Source organism: Trachurus japonicus, chromosome 17 (assembly GCF_045865225.1).
Source record: "Trachurus japonicus isolate A0001 chromosome 17, Traja_1.0".
In the NCBI taxonomy this organism is placed as follows: domain Eukaryota; kingdom Metazoa; phylum Chordata; class Actinopteri; order Carangiformes; family Carangidae; genus Trachurus; species Trachurus japonicus.
This window is the reverse complement of record NC_140923.1, coordinates 36473600-36496775: the sequence shown is the minus strand read 5'-3', so window position 1 is coordinate 36496775 and position 23176 is coordinate 36473600. Positions and strand designations below refer to the sequence as shown.

The 23176-nt window shown below is 43.9% G+C and overlaps 3 protein-coding genes across 3 annotated transcripts in view; 2 read left to right on the top strand and 1 right to left on the bottom strand.

Annotated features, from left to right (window-relative positions):
• The first annotated feature begins 1363 nt into the window (after positions 1-1363).
• Positions 1364-10145, top strand: LOC146971304 (elongation factor 2b). The gene is made up of 14 exons (XM_085805804.1): positions 1364-1488; positions 2992-3206; positions 4774-4955; positions 5065-5276; positions 5367-5545; positions 5727-5832; positions 6095-6347; positions 6435-6630; positions 6756-6879; positions 7025-7267; positions 8024-8377; positions 8472-8654; positions 8770-8902; positions 9457-10145. The coding sequence occupies exons 1-14, from the start codon at positions 1486-1488 to the stop codon at positions 9648-9650; spliced, it is 2577 nt and encodes an 858-aa protein (XP_085661930.1). The 5' UTR covers positions 1364-1485; the 3' UTR covers positions 9651-10145.
• A 1108-nt stretch (positions 10146-11253) lies between these two features.
• btbd2b (BTB (POZ) domain containing 2b) lies at positions 11254-16225 on the bottom strand. The gene is made up of 9 exons (XM_085805824.1): positions 15678-16225; positions 15426-15545; positions 15072-15228; positions 14509-14614; positions 14219-14416; positions 13891-14083; positions 12716-12803; positions 12473-12619; positions 11254-12382 (listed from the first exon to the last, which is right to left on the bottom strand). The coding sequence occupies exons 1-9, from the start codon at positions 16199-16201 to the stop codon at positions 12221-12223; spliced, it is 1695 nt and encodes a 564-aa protein (XP_085661950.1). The 5' UTR covers positions 16202-16225; the 3' UTR covers positions 11254-12220.
• A 2551-nt stretch (positions 16226-18776) lies between these two features.
• Positions 18777-23176, top strand: part of LOC146971302 (protein unc-13 homolog A) — a 33785-nt gene continuing 29385 nt past the window's right edge. Inside the window, exon 1 of the mRNA XM_085805800.1 lies at positions 18777-18939. Coding sequence (XP_085661926.1) covers positions 18918-18939 — 22 coding nt within the window. The 5' untranslated portion in view covers positions 18777-18917. The remainder of the gene's footprint in view (positions 18940-23176) is intronic.

Here is a 23176-nt window from a genome sequence, read left to right as displayed (position 1 = left end):
CTCTACAGACAAAATGCTGCAGTGTGAGCACAGAAGCTATAGGGAAAGAAATCAAGATAGATGACATCTCCCCTGAGTTGTCTTCTCTGTACTGGCTCCATGTAAAATTAAAATTAAAATTAAAATTTATAATCCTTACCCCCTATCTTAATGAACTCTTCACACTCATCCATATCTACTTGTGGCTCCTCGAATTTCTACAAGTCTACAAGTTTTACCCTTTGTTTTACTGCTATGCGGAGGCTGTCAGGGGACTTCACATGAGCCTCCTCTCGCCCTACATTTGTAGGCATTCATTTCTCATTAATGCATGCTACTAACTCGGCATCTCCTCTCTCCTGTGAGTTTTGTGTATTTTTCTCCCTCACACTTGCTGCAGATATTTCTGCCTCTGGAGCTGCAGAGTGTGGATCTGTGAATACAAACCACCTACTGCCCCCTGATTCTGAACTTATTACTCCTATTATTATCTTTTTTTCTTCTTCTTTTTATTTATTTGTCTTTTTTTTTTTTTTTTTTTTTTTTTTAAACAATTATTAACATAAACAGCCCCCCTTTCTCAACTTTTCCTTCTTTTTTTTAGGACGTCATGTGGCAAAAAATAAATAAATAAACAGAGAAAATGTCATTCAGATTCATATAGGATCATTTATGATCAAGAAGACAGAAGTCTTTCTTTTCTTTAAAGCAGATATCAGTGGAATGTTTTTGTTAATATAAGTCCTAAATAGTCCTATTTTCCGTCAGCAATCACTTGGTATTTCAGCCTAAACACGAGTCTCTCCGTCACTCTGCTCTGCTGTAACCCGAGGAGAAAATGTTCCTTGTGGGATACAAGTGTTATCCAATGAGGGGAGAGAACGGCATGAAGGGCTGTGTGTGCAGCCAAGGGATGCGCGTGAATGTGGTGACGTAGCACGAGGACCAATTGATGCCTGACAAGGGCGGGGGCTGCTAACTCATGGTGCGTTCAAGGAAACTCGTACTTTGTGTTTTTCCTTCCTGTGAAGTCATACCAGTTCGATCTGGTACGAGTTCACGGGTCGGAAGTTACGAGTGGCCGTTATAGGGAACTTTCACAGACAACAGGACGGTAAAAACACGAGCTACGGGTTACCTGGAACGCTACCAAGTCGTAGTTGTGACTTGAAGCTGTAACTTACGGTTTCAAAAGCCTGCCTTGAACACAGCATTAGCCGAAACGGCCGTGCCGATGATATCCGCTTTAACACTCAAACACACTAATATAACCCCAACAAATAGAGACTTGGCAGTGAGGACACAGCGGTAGAAATCTGATCTGGGACCAGGCTGTGGCTCAGCAGCGCCCCCTGCTGCTGCTCATTCTTTCCTGCGCCACTTCACGGCAGCAGCAGCAGCAGCAGCAGCAGCGTCTCTCCTGTCGCCAGCGGGACTGCCTGTCCTCAGAGGCAGTGTCTACAGCAATAACCAGTCTCATACGAACACCCACGACCTGCAGGCAAAATGGTGAGTCGATGCTGCTCTAATGGTTGTGTATTTAACCGGTGTGTATGAGAGGAAAGCCGGGCTGTCAGTCGCTCCGCCGAATAACCTTCATGTCCAGTCATAACCATTTCAGCGCAACAAGCTGTAGCCAGCCTGTCAGGTGTGTGTGAGAGAGTGTGTGTGTGTGTGTTTCTGTGAAATGGATGCCGATGCCCGGTGTCATGCCCGGTGTTAGGTAGCTGGATGAGGGCTCTGTGTGTTATCTGGTCCAACATACGCAGCAGCGGCAGCAGCTGATAAAGCAGGGCTGTGGCCTTCAGCGCACGGGCCGCTCTGCCTCCCTGTGACGTTCATAGCAAAGCCTTTAATATCAAGCTGCCGGAGCGTCACTGCACAAATATCATGTTCATATTATGTGATAAGGACAGCACATGGTCCACACATGTCTTAATGTCAATGCGATAAATTCTTTTTTCTTACTATAAACCGTGGCCGGACATTGAATTAAATGGGACTGCGTCACTCTTATTTCATAAAAGAGGCGACAAAATATGTAATTGCACATGGGCCTACAAAAAGACGTCACCGACCGACAGAGAGCTGCAGCGCATTTCATTACAGGGCTCACACCGGTGGATGACCTAAAAAAATGTTTAAAATGGTCTATTCTCCGTGATATCAGTGGGTTTGGTTAGGTCAGTGAATACCTGGGCATTGACTATTTGATATTTTCATAATATTTATGAATTTAATCTGCTAGAATTATGTTAAATAACACTGGATCAGTGTTCTTCTTCCATATTAGTGCGTATTTCATAAGAGGTAAGCCCATACTAAAGCCCACATTGGCCTATGATATATTCTAAATATATTTTCAACCAAACATATCACCAAAGGCCTAATTGATCAAAAGAAATGTTTTAATCTTCCCTTGGTTGATTAACACTTCCCTTTCATTTTAGGCCTCACTTTTATCTTATGATCCTATATGGGGCTAACCCTGTTACATATCACATATCAAATTATAAATTGGTGTTAGTAACTGGTTTTACCCCTTAATCATACATTTAAGTGCAGATTGAGCAACATATAGTGCATATATTTGTTGTCTTCAATTAGGAATTACTTTACTATTACTATTACTATTTTATGAACATTTCAGTTTAATGTCTATATTCATGTTTTGAGAGTAAGTTAAGGCCCAAAATGCACAGATTCTGTTCCCTTGTGATTGTGAAATGGTTCAGCTTGGTCCATTCAGCTGCAGCATGTGAGTGATGACTCATTAATTCCTGATCTTGTTGCTTGGTTAGAAACCAGGAGGTAAAGTCTTTATCTGGTGCCCACACTCCTCCTGGTCAGGCCGGTGGATTCAGTTTCAAACGGGTTTCTTTATTTAACTCAACTTGGAATGGCTGCAGAGTGGCCTTAAATAAATAGACATAATGAATCCGATGAGACCCTGCTGGTTGTAAGTGGATGAAATTTAACCCCCCTCTCCCCGACCCCCTCCCTTCCCATCAGGTGAACTTCACAGTGGATCAGATCCGTGCCATCATGGACAAGAAGTCCAACATCAGGAACATGTCTGTGATCGCCCACGTGGACCATGGGAAGTCCACGCTCACAGACTCCCTGGTGTCCAAGGCGGGGATCATTGCTTCGTCCCGTGCCGGAGAGACCCGTTTCACAGACACACGCAAAGACGAGCAGGAGCGCTGCATCACCATCAAATCAACGTATGTGGTTCAGGAGAGAGGGCTCAGTAATGGCTCTGTGTTTTTGTGCAAACTATTAAAGATGAACACCAAGGTTGAAGTCTCAAGCAGGAGTCAGTGTGCCACACTTAAAGTTAACTTCTTGGGGCTGGTGGTGAAGATAAACATGCTTAGATATTAAGCCCGATCTCCTTTATCAGGACTGTGGGTTGGTTTCATCAGACTGATTGACAACAGGAGGTAACAAGCCCACAACTGCCATTTAGATTCAGATTTTTAAATCCTCATTGGAGCATGAAAATAAGTTGTGATTCAAAAATAGAAAATACTTCGCACATCAATTTGGTGCGTAGGAGATGGACAGGTAGATCCGGAAAAGTGAAGAATATAGAGAGTCCCGTACATTGTAATAAAGTAATAAAGTATAACAGTGTGCGTGAGTCTCTGTATTCTTCCTGGCTTTAAAATATGTAACATCACTTTTTCTCCACCCAAATCCCTGCTCACGTCTACTGAGAGAGAAGAGCACAGACTGAAATCTCTCATGTGAAATAACCAAACTATTTTAACTTGAGCACAAATTGGCGTGTTCAGACACCGTCCCTCACTGAGCCTGAGAAAACAGGTCCAATCACTCCCTGATAAGAACAACGACAGCAAAGGCTTATTAATATGAAATGCTGAAACGCCTTCAGAGTTTTTGATCTGACAGAAATATATTTGAGCTTTTTCACGACCATCTTTCCTTTATTCCAAACAGCTGCCCGTCTACTAATATAAAACATACAGACGAAATTATCTATTGATACTAGGTCACGATATTTTTTATGTTTTCATGTTATTAGTATAATTCTATTTCCTGTCTAGTGAATAGAGCAACCATTAAGAACAGCAGTACAACATGTTTGTCCCTTAATTTAGCCATTTTTAAATGGCATCTTTTAAAGCAGAAGTAAGCGATCCGGTCGTTTTGGCTAACTTCCTGTCAGCCGATGGAGTTAGCAGTCCCCGCCCTCGTCCCTACGTCACCACATTCAGGCGCATCCCTTGGCTGCACACACAGAGAGGACCGCCCCTTTATGCCGTTCTCTCTCCTCATTGGATAAAGGTTGTAGGATACAAGGAAAGTTTTCTTACAGCAGAGCAGATTGACTGACAGACCTGTGTTTCAGACCAAACACTCTATATAAGTGATTGCCGTCGGAAGATATAACTATTTAAGACTTATATTAACACAAACATTCCGCTTACTTCTGCTTCAATATGTTGATTTATTTAGATATCAGTTTTCAAATATGTGGAGAGGATTCTTTTCATTTAAAAAAATTCCCTCATGATGTTTCTGTCTGAAGCCAGTAAATGTGCCAGTATTGTAACTGATTAGCATAGATAAGAATTAAATTGTTAAAGTGTCTCAAGTCCAATACTGTGATGATTCACTGTAGAAATATATTCACTGTAACTCATATGATTCATCCTATTTGAAGCCATTATTACAAAAACTCCTTCGCATTTATTAGTTAGATGAGGTGGTAGGTAGACAGAGATTATGCCCCCTGACTCTAACTGTTCCCTGTCTGTCGCTCAGGGCCATCTCCATGTACTACGAGCTTGGAGAGAACGACTTGACGTTCATCAAGCAGAGTAAAGACGGAAACGGCTTCCTCATCAACCTGATCGATTCTCCGGGTCACGTTGACTTCTCCTCTGAGGTCACTGCTGCCCTCAGGGTAACTGATGGAGCCATGGTGGTGGTGGACTGCGTCTCTGGTAAAATTACATACCGTCTCGCATCTTTGCCTTCCCATCCCGCCCAACCAGCACACACACACACACACATGCTTTTCACCTAGATTCACCTGTTTGTTTCCTCTGCCAGGTGTGTGCGTGCAGACTGAGACAGTGCTGCGACAGGCCATCGCCGAGCGCATCAAACCTGTTCTGATGATGAACAAGATGGACCGTGCTCTGCTTGAGCTTCAGCTGGAGCCAGATGAGCTCTTCCAAACCTTCCAGCGTATCGTGGAGAATGTCAACGTCATTATCTCCACCTATGGAGAGGATGAGGGAGGACCCATGGGGAACATCATGGTACGGTACCACAAATACACACTAAAATAGCTTGAAAACAGATGTTTTATTTGTGTGTACTACAGTAATAACACTTTTCCATTCTCTCAGATCGACCCTGTTATCGGTACAGTTGGCTTTGGCTCAGGCCTCCACGGCTGGGCTTTCACCTTAAAGCAGTTCGCCGAGATGTATGTGGCTAAGTTCACTGCTAAAGGCGACTCTCAGCTGGGATCAGCAGAGAGGTGTAAGAAAGTGGAGGACATGATGAAGAAACTGTGGGGAGACAGGTAAACATGAAACATAAGACCGTGAGCTAACACCAGGCTTTGAAGCAGCGCGTCCTCTCTGGTTGCTTCAGTGATGTTGTTCTTTAAAATGTTCTTGCACCTTAAGGACGTTCAGTGGAAAATGAATGATGTCAACTTGATATTTATATGTCATGTCTTAATTAAAAATTGTATCTTCCAGATATTTTGATCCAAGTGTCGGCAAGTTCAGCAAGTCCCCCACAGGTCCAGATGGTCAGAAACTTCCTCGCACCTTTTGCCAGCTTGTTTTGGACCCCATCTTTAAGGTAATTGAAAATGCTCTCAGACGACCCTGCAGTTTGAAACTAATTTATGTGATGAATAATGTAAATTTACATATTCTGTATATCTATATGGCTCCAAATTAATTCATTTATGACCTTAATGTCCTTTGGTAGCATAGAAAATTACACTTCAGAGGATGGCAAGTGGATAAAACGTTAAAAATATCATATGAATAGAGATTCTGTCCAGTAAAGGATGAAAAATGATGTCTTATTTCTTTGCTCTCTCTCTCTCTCCTCTTAGGTGTTTGATGCCATTATGAATTTCAAGAAGGACGAGACAGCAAAACTGATCGAAAAGCTTGACGTCAAGCTGGACTCGGAGGACAAGGAGAAGGAGGGGAAGCCTCTGCTGAAGGCTGTGATGCGTCGCTGGCTGCCCGCTGGAGAGGCCCTGCTCCAGATGATCACCATCCACCTGCCCTCCCCCGTCACTGCACAGAAATACCGCTGTGAGCTCCTCTACGAGGGGCCCGGGGACGACGAGGCTGCCATGGGTCAGTAGTAGAACGTCTTTCACCGACGAGCAAACCTGATGATCCCTTGACTTGATTTTGAAACATACTATCTTCTCTTCTGCTCAGGTATTAAGAACTGTGATCCCAAGGCTCCTCTGATTATGTACATTTCCAAGATGGTGCCAACCAGCGATAAGGGTCGTTTCTACGCCTTTGGCCGCGTGTTCTCTGGATGTGTGTCCACTGGCTTGAAGGTGCGCATCATGGGGCCAAACTTCACACCTGGGAAGAAAGAGGACCTCTACATTAAACCCATCCAGAGGTGAGACAGTTTGACAGTACAGAGACCAGGGCTTTTCTACTGCCCCTTGTGTTTTCTGGTATTTGTTGGCAACGTTTTTTTTTTTGTTGTTTTTTTTCAAAACATCCCTCTCCTCTTTCATCCAGGACCATTCTGATGATGGGCCGGTATGTGGAGCCCATTGAAGACGTCCCATGTGGCAACATCGTGGGTCTTGTTGGGGTGGACCAGTTCCTTGTTAAAACAGGGACCATTACCACCTTTGAACAGGTAGTGTATTGTTTATATCTCCTGTATGAACTGATCCTGTAGCTTTATACACAGCGATGCATTAATTATTCACGCTGTTGGAACAACTCATCCTGCTGCAGCAACATAAACCGCCGGCGTGTCATTTGTTGCCTCCTGTCCTCAGGCCCACAACATGAGGGTGATGAAGTTCAGCGTGAGCCCCGTGGTCAGAGTCGCCGTTGAGGCCAAGAACCCCGCTGACCTGCCCAAGCTGGTGGAGGGTCTGAAGCGCCTGGCCAAGTCCGACCCCATGGTGCAGTGCATCATCGAGGAGTCCGGGGAGCACATCGTCGCTGGAGCAGGAGAGCTGCACCTGGAGATCTGCCTGAAAGACCTGGAGGAGGACCACGCCTGCATTCCACTGAAGGTGAGCGAGCAGGACAGAGCTGCAGAGGTGTTGTGAAGGGGTGCTGAAGTAAAAATGTCATATTTGCTGGAACTGTCACTATATTCTAATAGTCGGACATTAAATGGGTAATTTAAGTAATTTTAATCCAACTCCTCTGGCTCCACCTACAGCCTGTAATCGTATTTACCAAAATCCACCGCGACCGAATATTCTCCACCAGTCAGGTAGCAGCATCGTAGTAAACTGACGAAAGTGAAAGTAAAGTCTGCGACTTGGTCAGAAATTTCAAGATGATACACAGTCAGCTCCCTCTTTTCACCTCTGTCAACCCCCCTCCCTCCTTCCACACACACAGACACACACACATTGGGTTCTGTGGGTGCTTTTATGGCTAATTTGTGTGTGTGTGTGCCTGCACGTGTGTGTGTCTGTGTGTGTAGGGGGTGCTTGGCAGAGGTTCATAAAGGGACCTGACGGAGTATTGTATTGAAATTTCCGACCAAGTCGCAGAGTTCACTTGGAGCTTTAAGTGAAAAAGACAGATATTTGGATGTTTGTTAGTGAAAACTCCTTATTGCATTTAAATGAATACGTCCATATAAAAGAGCAGGAGTCCGAACAGATCCAGTCTCATTGCTTTACTTAAGTACAAAAACGCCTCAAATTCTCTTGGCTGCACTCGTGCCATAAGAAATGTATAAATATTTGGTATGAGGAAGGACATTTTCACCCATATCCTCACTTCTGATTGACTCTCCTGTTGTCTCTTTCTAGAAATCAGATCCAGTCGTATCCTACAGAGAGACAGTGGCAGAGGAGTCAAACCAGATGTGTCTGTCCAAGTCCCCCAACAAGCACAATCGTCTTTTCATGAAGTCCCGCCCCTTCCCCGACGGCCTGGCTGAAGATATCGAGAAGGGGGACGTCACCGCTCGACAGGAGCTTAAGGCTCGTGCCCGCTACCTCGCAGACAAGTACGAGTGGGAGGTGACAGAAGCCAGGAAGATCTGGTGCTTCGGTCCAGACGGAAGCGGGCCCAACCTGCTGACAGACATGACAAAGGGAGTCCAGTACCTCAACGAGATCAAGGATAGCGTTGTGGCCGGTTTCCAGTGGGCGACTAAAGAGGTGGGCAACAATTACTCTTGACTGCAGTTAGAGGTTTAGGTTTAAAGGCTGTGTGGAATCGGATTCATCTGTGATATCTGTCTTTATGTCACAGGGTGTTCTGTGTGAGGAGAACATGCGAGCAATTCGCTTCGACATTCATGACGTGACGCTGCACGCGGACGCCATCCACCGCGGTGGAGGACAGATTATTCCCACAGCTCGTAGGGTTCTGTACGCCGCCCAGCTCACAGCTCAGCCACGTCTCATGGAGCCCGTCTACCTGGTGGAGATTCAGGTACGTGAAGAGGCGTCTCTCGCCTCCGTGAATCTCTGTAAATACTCGATATTCAGTTATCGGTGCTCGTCAACAGTCCCCGTGACTTGACTGCTGTGTCTTTTTGTCTACACAGTGCCCCGAGCAGGTGGTGGGTGGAATCTATGGTGTGTTGAACAGGAAACGAGGTCACGTGTTTGAGGAATCCCAAGTGATGGGAACCCCTATGTTTGTGGTGAAAGCCTACCTGCCTGTCAACGAGTCCTTCGGTGAGTGTGTGGCTCAGTGTGTGTATCTTTTATCGTGGGATCAAACTCTTACTTTCATAATAAATTAACCTTTTAGATTAGGTTTAGGTTTAGGATTAGGTTTAGGTTTAGGATTAAGTAATTTGACCCAAAGGAGCAGAAAACAATCTGTTTATCTGTTTTTTGTTAGTAATTTTAGCAGAGCAGGCTTATGGGAAGGCTTCATGAGTCAAATATCAGACAGTGAAGGAGAAACTGGAAAAAAGGTGTAAAGATTCAGTTGGATCATTGGGGTGTCTGTGAGGATCCATATCAGTGTGTCTTATCATTATACACAAACATCATATTATACACATAGCTAAATGATTTTAAGATCTCAGCTCTACACCACTACACATATTATAAAACCTGTTTACACATACTCAGTTCTCATTTTGACTTTCCAGCAAGTAACCAATAGTTATGAAAGTGTGAAGCAATCCCAACTGCATGTGCATCAGAGTCACATTCTTGGCAGAGAAAGATGTTCTACAATTTGAAACAGTGCTATTTATATCTGTACTCGTTTCCTCCAGGGTTCACGGCTGACCTGCGCAGTAATACTGGAGGCCAGGCCTTCCCTCAGTGCGTCTTTGACCACTGGCAGATTCTCCAGGGAGACCCCAGCGACCCCACCACCAGACCTTTCCAAGTTGTTGCAGAAATTAGGAAACGCAAAGGTCTGAAGGAGGGCATTCCTGCACTCGACAACTACTTGGACAAACTGTAAACACTGAGCTTGGATTAAAAAAAACCCAACCAAACAAAAAAAACCAAATCAATCTCTAAACCCTATCCCGTGGGCACTTTAAAATCTTTGCACAGGCTTAAAGGTACATTGCACAAATTGTTTTGACTTTGAGTCCCGAGCAGAAACGAAGCTTATGCTTTTGTTGTAGGCTAGTGGAAGCAGTAATGCTTTTTTTCATTTCACAGCTACAGTACACCAAGTGCCTAGGGCCAAGGGTTTTGGGGAACAATTGGATCAAAGCAGTTGTATTATCAATTTCTTGTTTCTTCTATTCCTCTTTTCACCCCACTCATCTGCCAGGATGGGCCTGTACAGTGCACTGTGATACTGCTGCAATAATGCGTATTTAAATGGAACATGGCCAGATAAAAACCATGGAAACCACAATAAAGTGTTACAGAAGTCAAAACTCGCTGGATTGGACATTTGTTCAGTGGATGTAATGAATTAAAAACATTCAACTAATGATGAAAAGTGGCTCCTGAACTTCTGTCATTGCTCCAGTCAGCAGGTACGAACTGAAGCATTTGTTTGGGGAACTACACCATTAGACTGGTTAAATAAGATAATTACCTCCCATGAGGCCCTGGGGCAACAATTTTGTTGGGACTCTAGTGCTAAATGATTAGCCAATTAATTGATTAGTCACCTGACAGAAAGTCAATAGGCATCCTTTTTTTCTTTTTGAGGAAAACACTCAAAAATGTGATTCTTGCATGTCAAGTTTAGTACTGTACTGTTGGTCGGACAAATCAAGGACTTACAACATGTTTAACTTTTAATAATGATGGGTGTTTTTCACTTTTTCTGTACATTTTTTGAAGTAAACAATGGGTTATTAGAGAAAATAACTCTCAGATGATAGAATCATTTTTGATTAGTTTTACAGTGTTTCTAAAAATAAGAGAATACAGCCCCTCTACACAACATATGACCACAAGATGGATGACAGAGGACCCCTCATGTCGATATTGATCATCCATGGGAAGAATGGCCATCGTAGCTCCGTTCAGGGATGTCACAATTCAGCTACTGTCCAAGTGCAGCACATGGCTGTCAATGTGCATGATACTACTGTATATGTCTGTCTGGCTGGGAGCTGTTACCATGCAACCAGTAAATTATCCAGTAAAGTAATGTTTGGCTTTGTATCACAAAAAACCAAGCAGTGTAATTATTGCAACTATTTTTTTACACACATTAAAGTAAATTCGCCAAAAATGTACCATACTGTAAAAACCACTAAATGGTTTCCTCAATTCCTTTATTCTTGCTCACTTTTACTTTTTCATTCATATTTCATTCAATTAGAAAAAGTTCTTGACATGACCCTGTAAAAAAATTAACTTGAGAGATACTGATAATTGGATTTGGTTGAATTGGCTAAGGTATGTAGGCTCTTTCCCCATTTTTATGCTCTGCTAAACTAAGTGGCTTCTGAGTTCAGTCCAACATTATTTTTAAAGGACAGACTTAAAGGTGGTACCAATCCTCACCAACTCTGCAATACAGCATAAAAAGCATGTTCTCCCAAAATGAGGAATTTCTGTTTTAGATTAAAAAAAATAAACAAGCACCACAGTCCTTTTCCTCACTCTTTAATCAATAGTTATTTCATGTTACATATATAATGTTAATAAATGCCACTTTAATATACAACCCATTAACTTCTGCACCAAGAGGGAAAGCTCTTCCACCCACACTTTTTAAAACAAAGCTGAAAAGAAACATATCAGAAGAGTCAGTGTGCATCCATAGAACTACCAAATGAACATATGCAAGGCCAAGAAGTGCAAGGTATCTTGGGTATAGGCAACTACCAAGCAAGGACACAAGATAATCACAGATTGTACTGTATGTAGAAACCCCCCAAAATTGCTTAACATGATCATATTGTTAAGAGTCATTTTTAGTTTGGTTCAAATTTGCCAACAGTTCATAAAGCCCAAGAGGTCTGTGAGTCTATGGAAGTTACAGCTGATGTGGAATTGAATGGAAATGCTGGTCTGTACTGGACAATGATGAGGATCTTTTCTTGGAAAATCTGATGTACTGTACATTCATACAGTTGCGACTCTCCTTTGCACTAATGCCGTGGAATAGAGAAAGGGGAATCGTACAGCTCAAGTAAAATTCAGTGTCAAGCCTTTATGCCGTAAAAATTCACAGCAGGGACATGGATACTGTGAATGATCTAAGAGGCTCCTCCCTCCCTCCCTCCCTCCCTCCCTCCCTCCCTCCCTCCTTCCCTTGTGGAGACGGTTACAGTCATGTCTGTTTTGGAGGCTGGCATCACTACGACACAAAGGGATAAAGGAAGCCGCTAAGAAAGAGAGAGACAGCATCTCAAATGACAAGCTACGCCCCATGTAGTGACCTACATCGCCTCACAGCTATTAGTCTTCCCATGTGGCCAACAGTAGTGCACTATATGGAGGGAACAGTATAATGTCTGACAGATTAGTCCCCAGTACGGCGGCTGAGGTGTGGCCCTGCGCTGATGTCAGGTTGTCACATTTGATGGAGGATCGATGCGATGTCAGAGGTGACTATGTGTAGAAGATGACCTCGGGTATCTGTCCGTCCTCCACGGAAGTGCCGTTGTTGTTGCCTGCTGCGTAGCAGAAGGTGAAACAGGTCTTTGTGCCGGTGGATGATGACTCATGCGTTACCTTTCGCATTCCCTTAGTCCCATAATGAGAGTCTGGGCCCTGCAAGCCAGAAAAAGAAGAGTCTGAATACACACGGCATGCGCATGTTAATAATACGTTTTTGATATTTGCTGTCAACGCTTCCCAGACCTTAAGCGTAGCACAGGCAGTGTAGTTGACGTTGGGTAGAATCTCCACCGGTTCTTTGAACATGACTCTGAAGGTGTTGGCTGACCCGTCACAGCTGAAGCCTGTGTCATTCTGGCCCAGAACCGTGTTACTGTCGGTGTGAATTATCTGCATGAAGAGAGAGGGAGGGGTTGGGGTGGGTCAGGACAGGAGGAGCTTCAACACAACAGTGAAACCAGGTTTCTGTAAGGTCTGGGTCCATACCTGTATGTTGACTTGGTAGTCTGTGGGTCCATGTATGGAGCCGTAAAGGCCGAAACCAACCACAAATATCCTTCTATTTACCGAGAACCTGAGAGGAGACAGGGAGCATGTGGAGGGTTCAATGGCAATGCTGCCGAGCTGGGTACAACTATATGTAGGCCTACATTATCTTATTTTCCATCCCAAAGTAGTTTTCTGTTTAGAAAACAGACCTTTACACATTAGACATTTTGACTTGTCATGGCAGGAAAAGCATGCGTGTGCAACTAATTGCATTAATGATGACTGTGCTTTTTAAACGTCTCAGTAAGGTACGACAGCGAGCCGGTTTGCAAACTGGGGCACTTAAATTTAGCAGAGCACTTCATTAATGTTAGTAGTTACACCTGCTTTTCCTGCTTCAACAAGACAAAATGTCTGCTGTGAAAATAAAAGATCTTTTAGAGACTACAACTCTCATCCATGATCGCATTTTGGAAACACTGTCCTCCAAGACCAGGACTGCTATATACTCTGCCCTATATAACGTTTTAAAATATTTCAACAACCTGACAAAAAAAAGCAATGTCCAAGACATGTATCCTCCTTAATGTTAACAAACCCAAAAAGCAACGTACCTATGTTGTGACTTTACACCTATTATCATAATATGTGTCTGATAGTCCTGGTTATTATAGAGAATACTTTTCAATGTCTGCAGTCGATAAAGTAGTGAATGAGTGAACAAAGGAGACAATTGTGGTAATGCTAACAAACTAGAATCTCTGGCCCTCTGTTATCCAATGTAATATAAGTAAAGTTTGGCCACATTGTGTTTTTAATGGTCAGTTCTTAACTGAATACATTGACATCAATCTCTTTCATCAAATCATTAATTCATAAAGGTTTGCATAAAATGAAAAATGTGTAAATGCAGCAAATGTAATAAGTACTGAAAGAGTGGTACCATTTCATTTCATTTTCTTATTCTTGGGTTAAACTGTGAGAGCAGACTCATTTTCACTGACTACAGTGTAATTATCTTGGCGGACTAAAATCATAGGCCATTTTTGTCTGTAAATAATAGATTAAATTTAATTAATATGTCATGATATCCTACTTAATTTAAATTCTTTTTCTGCAAAGAGACTGAGGCCAATTTTTTTTTTAAAATTCTCTTCACTCCCATTACTCACCGTATGCGGTCACTTGTCCCGCTGTAGCCCCAGCGGCTTTCCACCTGTCCAAAACGTGTGATGCTGCACTCCTTCCCGCGGAGGCAGCAGCGAGGCCGGTCGATGAAATCTACACGAGGCTTTGGGTTTACTGTGAAATGCAGGAACAGACTTACCACCTCTCTGTCAGTAAGAATACTGGACTGGGCTGGACCTGAGGGCACGATGACACAACCAAAAGACAAAGATCAGAGTCGGACAAAGATCAGAATTTGGGGAGATGAAAGAGTCAACAAAGAGCGAGAGCAGTGCAAACATAAGAGGTGAAGGAACAGCGTTGGTCGTTTACCTGCAGCAAACTCCTCGATGGTCATGAGAGGGAAGCGGATGAGTGTGAGAGCTTTGCCCAGGACTTTGCGTTTGTTCTCGGGTGTGGGCTGCAACTGCTGCCTGTGAGCTTCAGCCTCCGCCCAACGCACGGCAGCTCCAAACAAACGCACCTCCCTCACACCCAGAGTGTCCCGCTCCAAAACTGCCACCAATGTATCTAACAGAAGTAGAGACAACAATGAATGGTGAGCTAGACAGCTAAGAGCCATTGAAGGAGTGGAAACGTCTCTTTGAGTGAGGAGATTTTACCCAGGTCTATGTCTGTAAAGCCTTCAGCAGCGAGAGCATCTCCAGTGTTCTTATCAATATTTTCTAAACAAAGGCTGGCGAGCTGAGGCTCATCAAACAACCGTGCCTGGAAACAAAATAAAACATCAGTTAATGTACTGTATTTGTACACGTCGGTCCAGTTACAGCTTCAGTTTTGTGAAGCTGTAACTGGACCTACACAACTACATTTCAAAGTACTGTATGAAGAAATAACTTGTATTAGTTTAATTTGAGGTGCAGTCCAACAAATATGCACCAAATTTTAACCTGTGAAGCAGCAAAAAATATTTTTTGCCTCTCTGTTGTTATCTTCAAGGTGGAGAGTTTTTTTTGCAGAGTTTTTCAGCATATACAGGACTGACTACAGTTTTCCCCCGCTGTTAAACAGATCATGAACTCAGACATCCAATGGCCTGCTGTGCAGATTTGTGATATGCATTCACAAACCATTGATGTGTGGGTGTGTGAGGGATGATGTTCATGAAACCATGCTGCTACAGTCTGCACTGATTAGACATTACAAGATGATCAGGGACTCTCACCTGTGTGAGCAGCATGAAGGCATTGTCTGCTCTCAGGTTCTTCTTGAGGAACTCCACACAGTGAGCCTCCAGGGCCGGCACTGCATACTTCTTAGCTGTATAGAGCGTGGTCATCACTGTCTCAGGCCCGATCTGGACTTCGTCAGAGTAGAGAAACCTGTGGGTGATAACACAAATTCAAAAGACAGCCTGAATCATAATCATGATGGATTAATGATGCATCATCTAATCCTAAATTTTACTGTCGAATATTACTATTGTCTAGGTAAAATATCACAATGATGATGATGATGATGGTGATGATGCACATCCGATTGCAGGACATCTACATCATCACACGCTGTGCCTCATTACTTTAGCAGGGCCAGAAAAGCAGCTGGTTCCACATCAGGGAGCTCGATCTCCGTGGAGGTCGTCGCCATCCCCCCGTTGAACATGGCATCGAAGACTGCGCTCCCCACAGCCAGAACAAACCTGCCAATGTCAGCGGCCACAGCGACAACAAGCAACATTAGAGAGGTCAAGCGGCGTCACTTTACACATGAACAACCTTTACCCAGCTGATGTTGGGATGATGCCCACCCACGCTGCTGTTAGGGCTCTCACCTGTGTGCGGGTATCCTCTGAACTCCCATTCCTTTGCCCACTAAAAAATGAACGTCACTCAGCACCTCGTTGTTGAACAGGAAGGCAAACCTCTCTTTGACGGTGCTCTTCGTCGCCTGCCAGTTGTACACCGGCTCTCGGTACACCAGCACCGACGCAGCCGCCGGAGTGGCGGTCGGCGCCGCCGCCTGCGACGCGTTGGAGGCTGCGGTCGCTGCCATGTTGGACGCCGGGGTGGCCATGGCCCCGGCTGCCGCAGCACCTGCCGCAGCGCCGGGCTGCTGCAGGGAGTTCTGCGCAGTCGGCGGAGCTCCGGTCGAAACACCGTTGCCGTCTCCGCCGCCAGGCCCCAGCTGCGGGTTGGGACGCCGCGGCGGCCCCTGCGCTCCCCCAGCCGCACCGACCGCTCCGCCGTTGGACGCTGGCATGGAGAAGACGCTGTTACTGGGCTGGCTGTTTCCCAAAGGACCCGGGCCGGAGAAATTAAGGCAAGGAGGCCTGCCGCTGTTGTCTCCAGCAGCCATCTTGAACCTAGCGTAGGCGTAAACAACACACTTGATCGTGTTGTGTATATGCAGTAGTCTCCACGGCCAAGGCTTCCTTTGGCTTCCCTCTGGCGTCCACTCCTGGTACTACAGGCTGCTCTCCACCTGCACAGGTGCAGGTGTCCTCTCACAAGTACACGTGTCAGTGCCCCAGAGGTGCACACCAGAGGTGACAAAAGTACTCATATTCTGTACTTAAGTAGAAGTACAGATACATGTGTAAAAAAATACTCTGGTAAAAGTAGTAGTACTGATTCAACTCCTTTACTCAAGTAAAAGTAAGAAAGTATAGGCTCTGAAATGTACTTTCAAAGTAAAAGTAAAAAGTAAAAATGAATTTTTGCCGTTAATGAAACCCACATAATTTGATAATTTTGTTAAACAAAAAAAGTTCAGACAGGATAATCAAGATTGAACTGACCAGAGACAGTGTTTCCCAACGTTTGGGCCGCCACCATAGACTGTAAAAAGAAGGCCGCCACAGACTCTCACAAAATAATGATAATAATAAGAATTTTTAAACAGCGTTTCACCACCTCTCATCTCTGCCAGTCAGATACTCAAGTAAAGTACAGATACCTGAAAAATCTACTTAAGTACAGTAACGAAGTATTTGTACTTCGTTACTTGCCACCTCTGGTGCACACCTTTTAGAATAAAGGTCAACGCGTTGCTGTTTTAGCTCCTGTTTTAAATTTGCCCATGGAGAACAGTATTATTTGTAGAACAGTCTATTGAAATACAACATTTGAGTCCAGGCTCTGGCCCATATCTCACATAGGCTAAATGCTCTGATCATGATACTATCAGTTAAACCCAGGACCCTCTTTGCTATTAACCACCATTCAACAAATAATTAGTGATTAGTGAACGTTTTCTAAATCTGAATGTTTGCACAGTTTTAGAGCTGCAGTGCATTAAATTAAATTACAAAATAGTCAGGTTGAAATATGTCCCTTTTTTAAAATTTATTTTATTTTTACAATTTATCAAAATGTCCCCATAAAAATCCATGTTCTTCTTATCCATATGACATCCAATATTTCATTGAAAATAATCTATTTTTAGGAAAACATTACATCTTATCTTGAATAAAGACTTTAGATAACACAAAACATGTGTATCTTTTTACATAATTTGAATAGTGGTATGTTTTACAATAATGGTGATGATGTAACTGTAGGTTTTATGCAAATGCTCTTTGCATCTCTTGGTCTTAAATAGCTGCTCAGAACATTGTGTGTGTTTCATCTCCAGATTTTGCTTTACGCAGTCAGACTCCTTAGAAATGAGTTCCCTTTGTTGTGGGTTCTTCGTCATATCCACTTGCATCATCACTCTTTCTTTCTCTTGTCATCCTCTGACAGACTCAGCACTTATGGGATTCATGTTTGATGGTTTCCATTCCTCTGGAGAGCTCAGGTTCTTTCTCTATATCACTTCCTGTCTTTGTCAGTGTGGCTTAACACCAAGACACCAAGACACCAAGATCTGCTCACATTGCCCACATACTAACTGACTCACACCTGATAATGTTCAATGTGCACATCCTGCAAATGGGATGCTGGTGGGTTCAGATGTGTCAGTTCTCCTTCTCCTATATGTGATTCAATTTGCCAGTGTTTCAAGTAAGTAGTAGGCTATTTGTTGTTGTTTTTAATAATTAGCTATATGACCCGTAAGATTTTCTTTAATTACTTACCGGGTCCTAACCCATTAGGAGCCACTGGACTCAAGCAGTCTACAGTGCAGACAGCCCAGATAAAACAGCATTATTCAGAAAAATCAGGCTCTTCAGTTCAACAACAAACCTGATAACATCTGTGGCCTTTTATGCACCAAAAACAGCTGGATAAGTGTTAAAATCTGGACGCTAAGGCCATGTTTACCTGGTGTTTACACATGTTGGACTGCAGAACAGAACTTACTTCCCACCCATGATGCATTTACAGTCTATGGATGCATCACATTATACCTTGGACTTCAAGCCCTGGATGTCTGGGGCTATGGGATGGTTGATTCTCCAGGCACATTGAATATTTTAAATGAATAATACACGAGGAGGACAACTTTTCTGAGATGCTTGGCAGGACTGAAAAAAAAACAAACAATGAATGAAATTCCACGTCGTGATTTCATTGAGTGCATCACTGATAATAATTCAGAGCCTATCCCGTCTCCGTCTCCGTGTCCTCCGTCCACCAGACCCCCCTCCACCGCCCTTCCCCAACCCCCACCCCCACCCCAACCCCCTTGCTTGCTACCATACTCATCAATCGTGACGTCAGAGCGGAGCGGCACGGCGCGGCGCGAGGGAGCTGTCCTCGCGCGGAGGGGTGCTGCCGCTGAAACAAGATGGCTGTGCGCGCAGGAGGAGCAGCAGCCGAGCAGGAGGAGAGCTGAGGCAATGCAGAGGAGGAAAAAGAGGGGGTTGTCTTGTCCTGCCGAAAGAGCAACAGCTCCACAAGAAGAAAAGGAGACGAGAGCGCCGCTGACACGATGCTGCCGTGTTTCCGTAGCCAGTTAGGGTAACGCTTTGGCGGCTAGAGTTGTGTTTTTTTCTGCTTCTCCTCCTCCTCCTCCTCCTCCTCCTCCTCCTTCTTCCAGTAATCAGGAGGCAAAACGGACTGACCAAACAAACCGCGGAGCACTCAGCAGAGGACAGCCGGGGACGCTCACGCCGCTATCAGCAGAGATGTCCCTGCTCTGTGTGGGAGGTAAGAGACGGAGCTGTCGGGGAAATTAACGCCAGTGTGAGGTGCTTTGACGTTTTTGAAGTATCACTTGCTCACACGGTTGAACTGCAGCAGCTGTGTGACAGAGGCAGAGCCTGCGAGCTGTCAGCCCCGTGGAAAAGTCGGTGTAGCCCGAGCAGCAGCGGAGGAGGAGGAGGAGGAGGAGGAGGGGGGTTTGTGCTGAATAGTCATTAAATCTCACAGCAGCCCTGCTCGACTCAATGGAGACACATTATAGTGGGTGACTTTCTCACGGCTCTGTTGCTGAATGACATGTGTGTTTAAATGTAGTATTTGGCCTTAAGTAAAGATGCCTTGTTTGTTGTCATAATTTATCTCACAACGAAAAAACAGAAAGAAAATCCGCTACAGGCTATATAGCACAGTCGTGACTGTTAGTGCAGTCAAAGCTATACACAGGCTGTTTGAGTTTCTATAAATGTCTACATGGAGGAGGAAAACCGCTGTTTCCTCCCCTAGCGAGTTACTGTTGCGGCTGCTGTGTGTGTGTATGTGTGTGTTGTGTTGTGTTGTGTGTGTCATCCACTCTGTTCATTCATGCGTGGGTAGTCAGAGGAGGAGGAGGAGGAGGAGGAGGAGGACGAGGAAAAGCCCCTGCCGCCGCCGCCTCGCCGCTGCGCTGGAGTCGTGAGGGAATACTCACCGCCGGCTGGAGGTGCGCGTCATTTCGCAACGTTTTCCCTGAAATGATGCGTCACCTCCTCCCACCAGCAGCAGACTCCCCTGAAAGCACCTGATGCTGCTGACACTGTTGCCTGTCAGTGCGATGAATAAGCATCTGGTGCGATTGCTCATGAAGTAAAAAGCATTTCCATGGCTTCACATCCAGCACAGGGCGCAGTAAAGGAGAATACAGTCCAGGCGGAGATTGACAGGACGTGTTGTGAGGCTTTTGTTGGATAGATGGGTGTTGAATCAGCAAAGTGCTGCAGACAGGTAGCAGACAGGGGGGTCCCATAAAAGGACGTTTGATTTCACTACTAAACCCAAAACTGTCAATCTGACTAGACGTGCAGTTAACAATTTTCATTTTCATTATTGATCATTTCTAATTTGGAAATTTCAGAATATACTGAAACCTATTTGGATGAATCAATCAAATTAATCAATAACTATTTTGATAATTATGCACATAAGCATGGCAAGTTGGCACTGGCAAAACTACATTAAAGATAATACTGTGGCCTTTAGAATAATGGGATTGACATTTCTTTCTTTTTTTTTTTCTTTTTTTTTACATTTTTCTAATGTTCCCCAGACCGAGCCAATAATTGATTTGGTGGAAAAACAATTGGCAGATTAATCCATAATTAAAATAATAATTATATGCTGCTTCAGTTCCAGTCACAACTGCCTAAAGCCCAAGGGGACATCTTCAGGCTGCTTGTTTTGTACAACCAGCAGACCAAAACTAAAAGATACTCAGCTTTTGATCACACACAGCTAAAAAAAAAAAACCCCTCCTAATGGAATAAGTGAAACATGACCTTCTATACAGACTATATTGTTTATTATAATACTTGTACAGTAGTTTTCTATGAGTGTGCACATGTATGTGTGAGGTCTAGACTCTAGACATCTGTCGCAGATGAAATATGGCAATATGGGGGCGTCAAGGAAAGTTAAAGGGGTTTCAAAGTCACCTTCGATACATCAGGCCCATTACAGAAGCTACTCCACCTTATTCTGTCCCGCTGGGCCCACCCATTGACTGTCCCTGCTCTGAGTCAGTCCCAGGTGTCATTAAGACCCTGAGTGTTATTCATTCATAAACACTGGCTGCGGCTGTCAGTGGCGTACGAGACTTGGCAGTGAGCCCCCTTTCTGTTCCTGTTACATCATTCATGCTTACCTGACTGGAGCTATTTCTGGCCTCCACAGTACTTTGTGCCTCTTGAATAGGCCGCATTTCTTCGGAGCATCTGCCGACAAAGCAGAATTCAGACACAGATACAGATTAACTCTGAAAAACTTGGCCTCTTTTTCTGCAGATATTCCACTTACTTTCAAGAGCAGTTTTCTCCCTGCCTTGATTTGGACACTAAATCAGGGAGTGTAATGTCTCTGTCAGCAATCGCAAAGGCTGCTGCTGCAAATCTGCGATCCTTCAGAATAAGGCAGTGTCTCTCTGAAACATGTCAGCCTGGTTTTGACATTGGATGGCTGAACTCAGCTCACCAACTCCCTACTTTACATTCTCTGACAGTTCAAGTTGAAGGTTTTGCTTGATCCTCCGTCAAGTCTCTGTTTTCTTGGCAATCTGCTGAGTTCCCATAAGCCAGAGTATGCTGTGTCAGAGGTACTTCCTGAATGAAGTCGCTGCTGGAAAAGGGCATTGCGCACAATTTACTATCAGGTCTTAGAGATGGTGCTGCGCTTCCTCTGAATAAAGAATAAAATACCAGCCATACTTTGATTTGTTATGGCCTTTAAGTCATTTAATCAGATGGTGATGGATTGTTATAGCTTTGACCTCGTTTTCTGAATATAGGCTACTCACCCATAACCTACATTTCAGCCAATTGATCCAATGTTACAGCCCTTCACACACTTATTGTTCATGAGTTATAGGCACGTAAATGTACAGTATTTGTGTGTTGTCTCCTTAGATACATGCAACTGTGGCAAAATATTGTTGTGAGGCGTGGGGCTTGTGAACATTTCTCATCGTAACTCAGCCAGTCAGAGAGATTTATGAGTGTGTGCTATTATTAAGCTTCAGCTTTCCACTGTCGAAAATCCAATTCCTTTTTCATTGATCCCTCTCATGAACTGATATATTTCCTGGGCTGTTTTAGTGTTGACAATGAAACCCAGCGAAAACCAGGCTCTGATCTCTGCTGCCATAACGATGATAACATGGCTTGGTTTCCTTCATGTACCACAATAATATACTCAAACATTTCATTATGTTTTGAACTTGATATCAAAAAGCCTGCTTTCCAGAGCTGAACTTGAAGATAACACACGACATGTGTGTGTTAACATGTGTGTGTCTGTGTGTTGTATGCATTGAGGTTACATTCGAGGGGCTGAGGTATGAATGGAAACAGAGATTTATATATATTTTTTTTATCATTACTGCAGGTGGATGTGAGTGACTCACTGCAGTTTAGTGTGTGTATGTGTGTATGTGTGCTTCTGTCCTGATATAACAGAACGGCACTTAAGCTGCAGATTCAACCTGAGTGTGTGTGTGTGTGTGTGTGTTATTGCATGAAAAAAATATGATGTAAAAGGAGTGAGAAATGGAAACAAACAAAAAAAAAGCGCATTACTGACTGAGGGCAATTTCACATCAACTTTTCATTTTGTGGTGGTTACTATGCCGACAAGCTCTAATATGGATTTAATTTTGAGAATATTTGAGGTGAGTGGATTGGGGTACACGTACACCACGTCACATTTCTTTTAGATGATAAAAGTAAATGTTTGCTTACATAACACACTCAGTTTGCGTTTGCAATTTGCTGATAGGAACCTGTGTGTATGCTCAGTACAAACCTGCGGTGTGGTCGGTGGTCGGTGTGGGGATCTTCTGGAGCAAGTGTGTGGTGGAGCACAGCACAGCGGGTAGTAGAGCATTAAAAATGTATGTGTGAGTTACGTCAAAGCTGGTAAAGAGGTGCTGCAGAGAGAGCCTGGGCTTTAACTGTACTCTGAAAATACACTGAAAAATCCTCTAACATTTCCAGTTTGATAACAGTGGCAAATTTTACCTTTGAATTCTTGTGCAGTAAATAAACTCTCAAAGTTTACAGAGAAAATTTGGCCTTTATATGTCTGTGGACATGTTTTACTTATAAAATCCTAAATAATTGAATGGTTTAAACTTCACTATCCATTTACAATGACTTCAATTAAAATCCCTGCTAATAAATGTGTCTTATTAATAATAAATGGAGAGCGGTTGTCTGTTAAATCTGTGCTATTTTATTTGCATGTAGGCATACTGCACTATTTCTGTGCCACACGGATGAAGCACAGCGGGAAAGCTGCCCATGTTTTTCCAGCACAGTGTCCTTCTATGTTTTGCCATCACACTTCGTGCCAACATGTCTGGACCGTATGGCACAAAAGGCAGAGGACTTGGTCCAAATGCGCATAGTTGCAATTTTTTAGTTTGTGAGTCAACACTCATATAGTATGTGAACATGTATTGTGCACATGCTGCAGTGGATTGACATGGAAATATGTC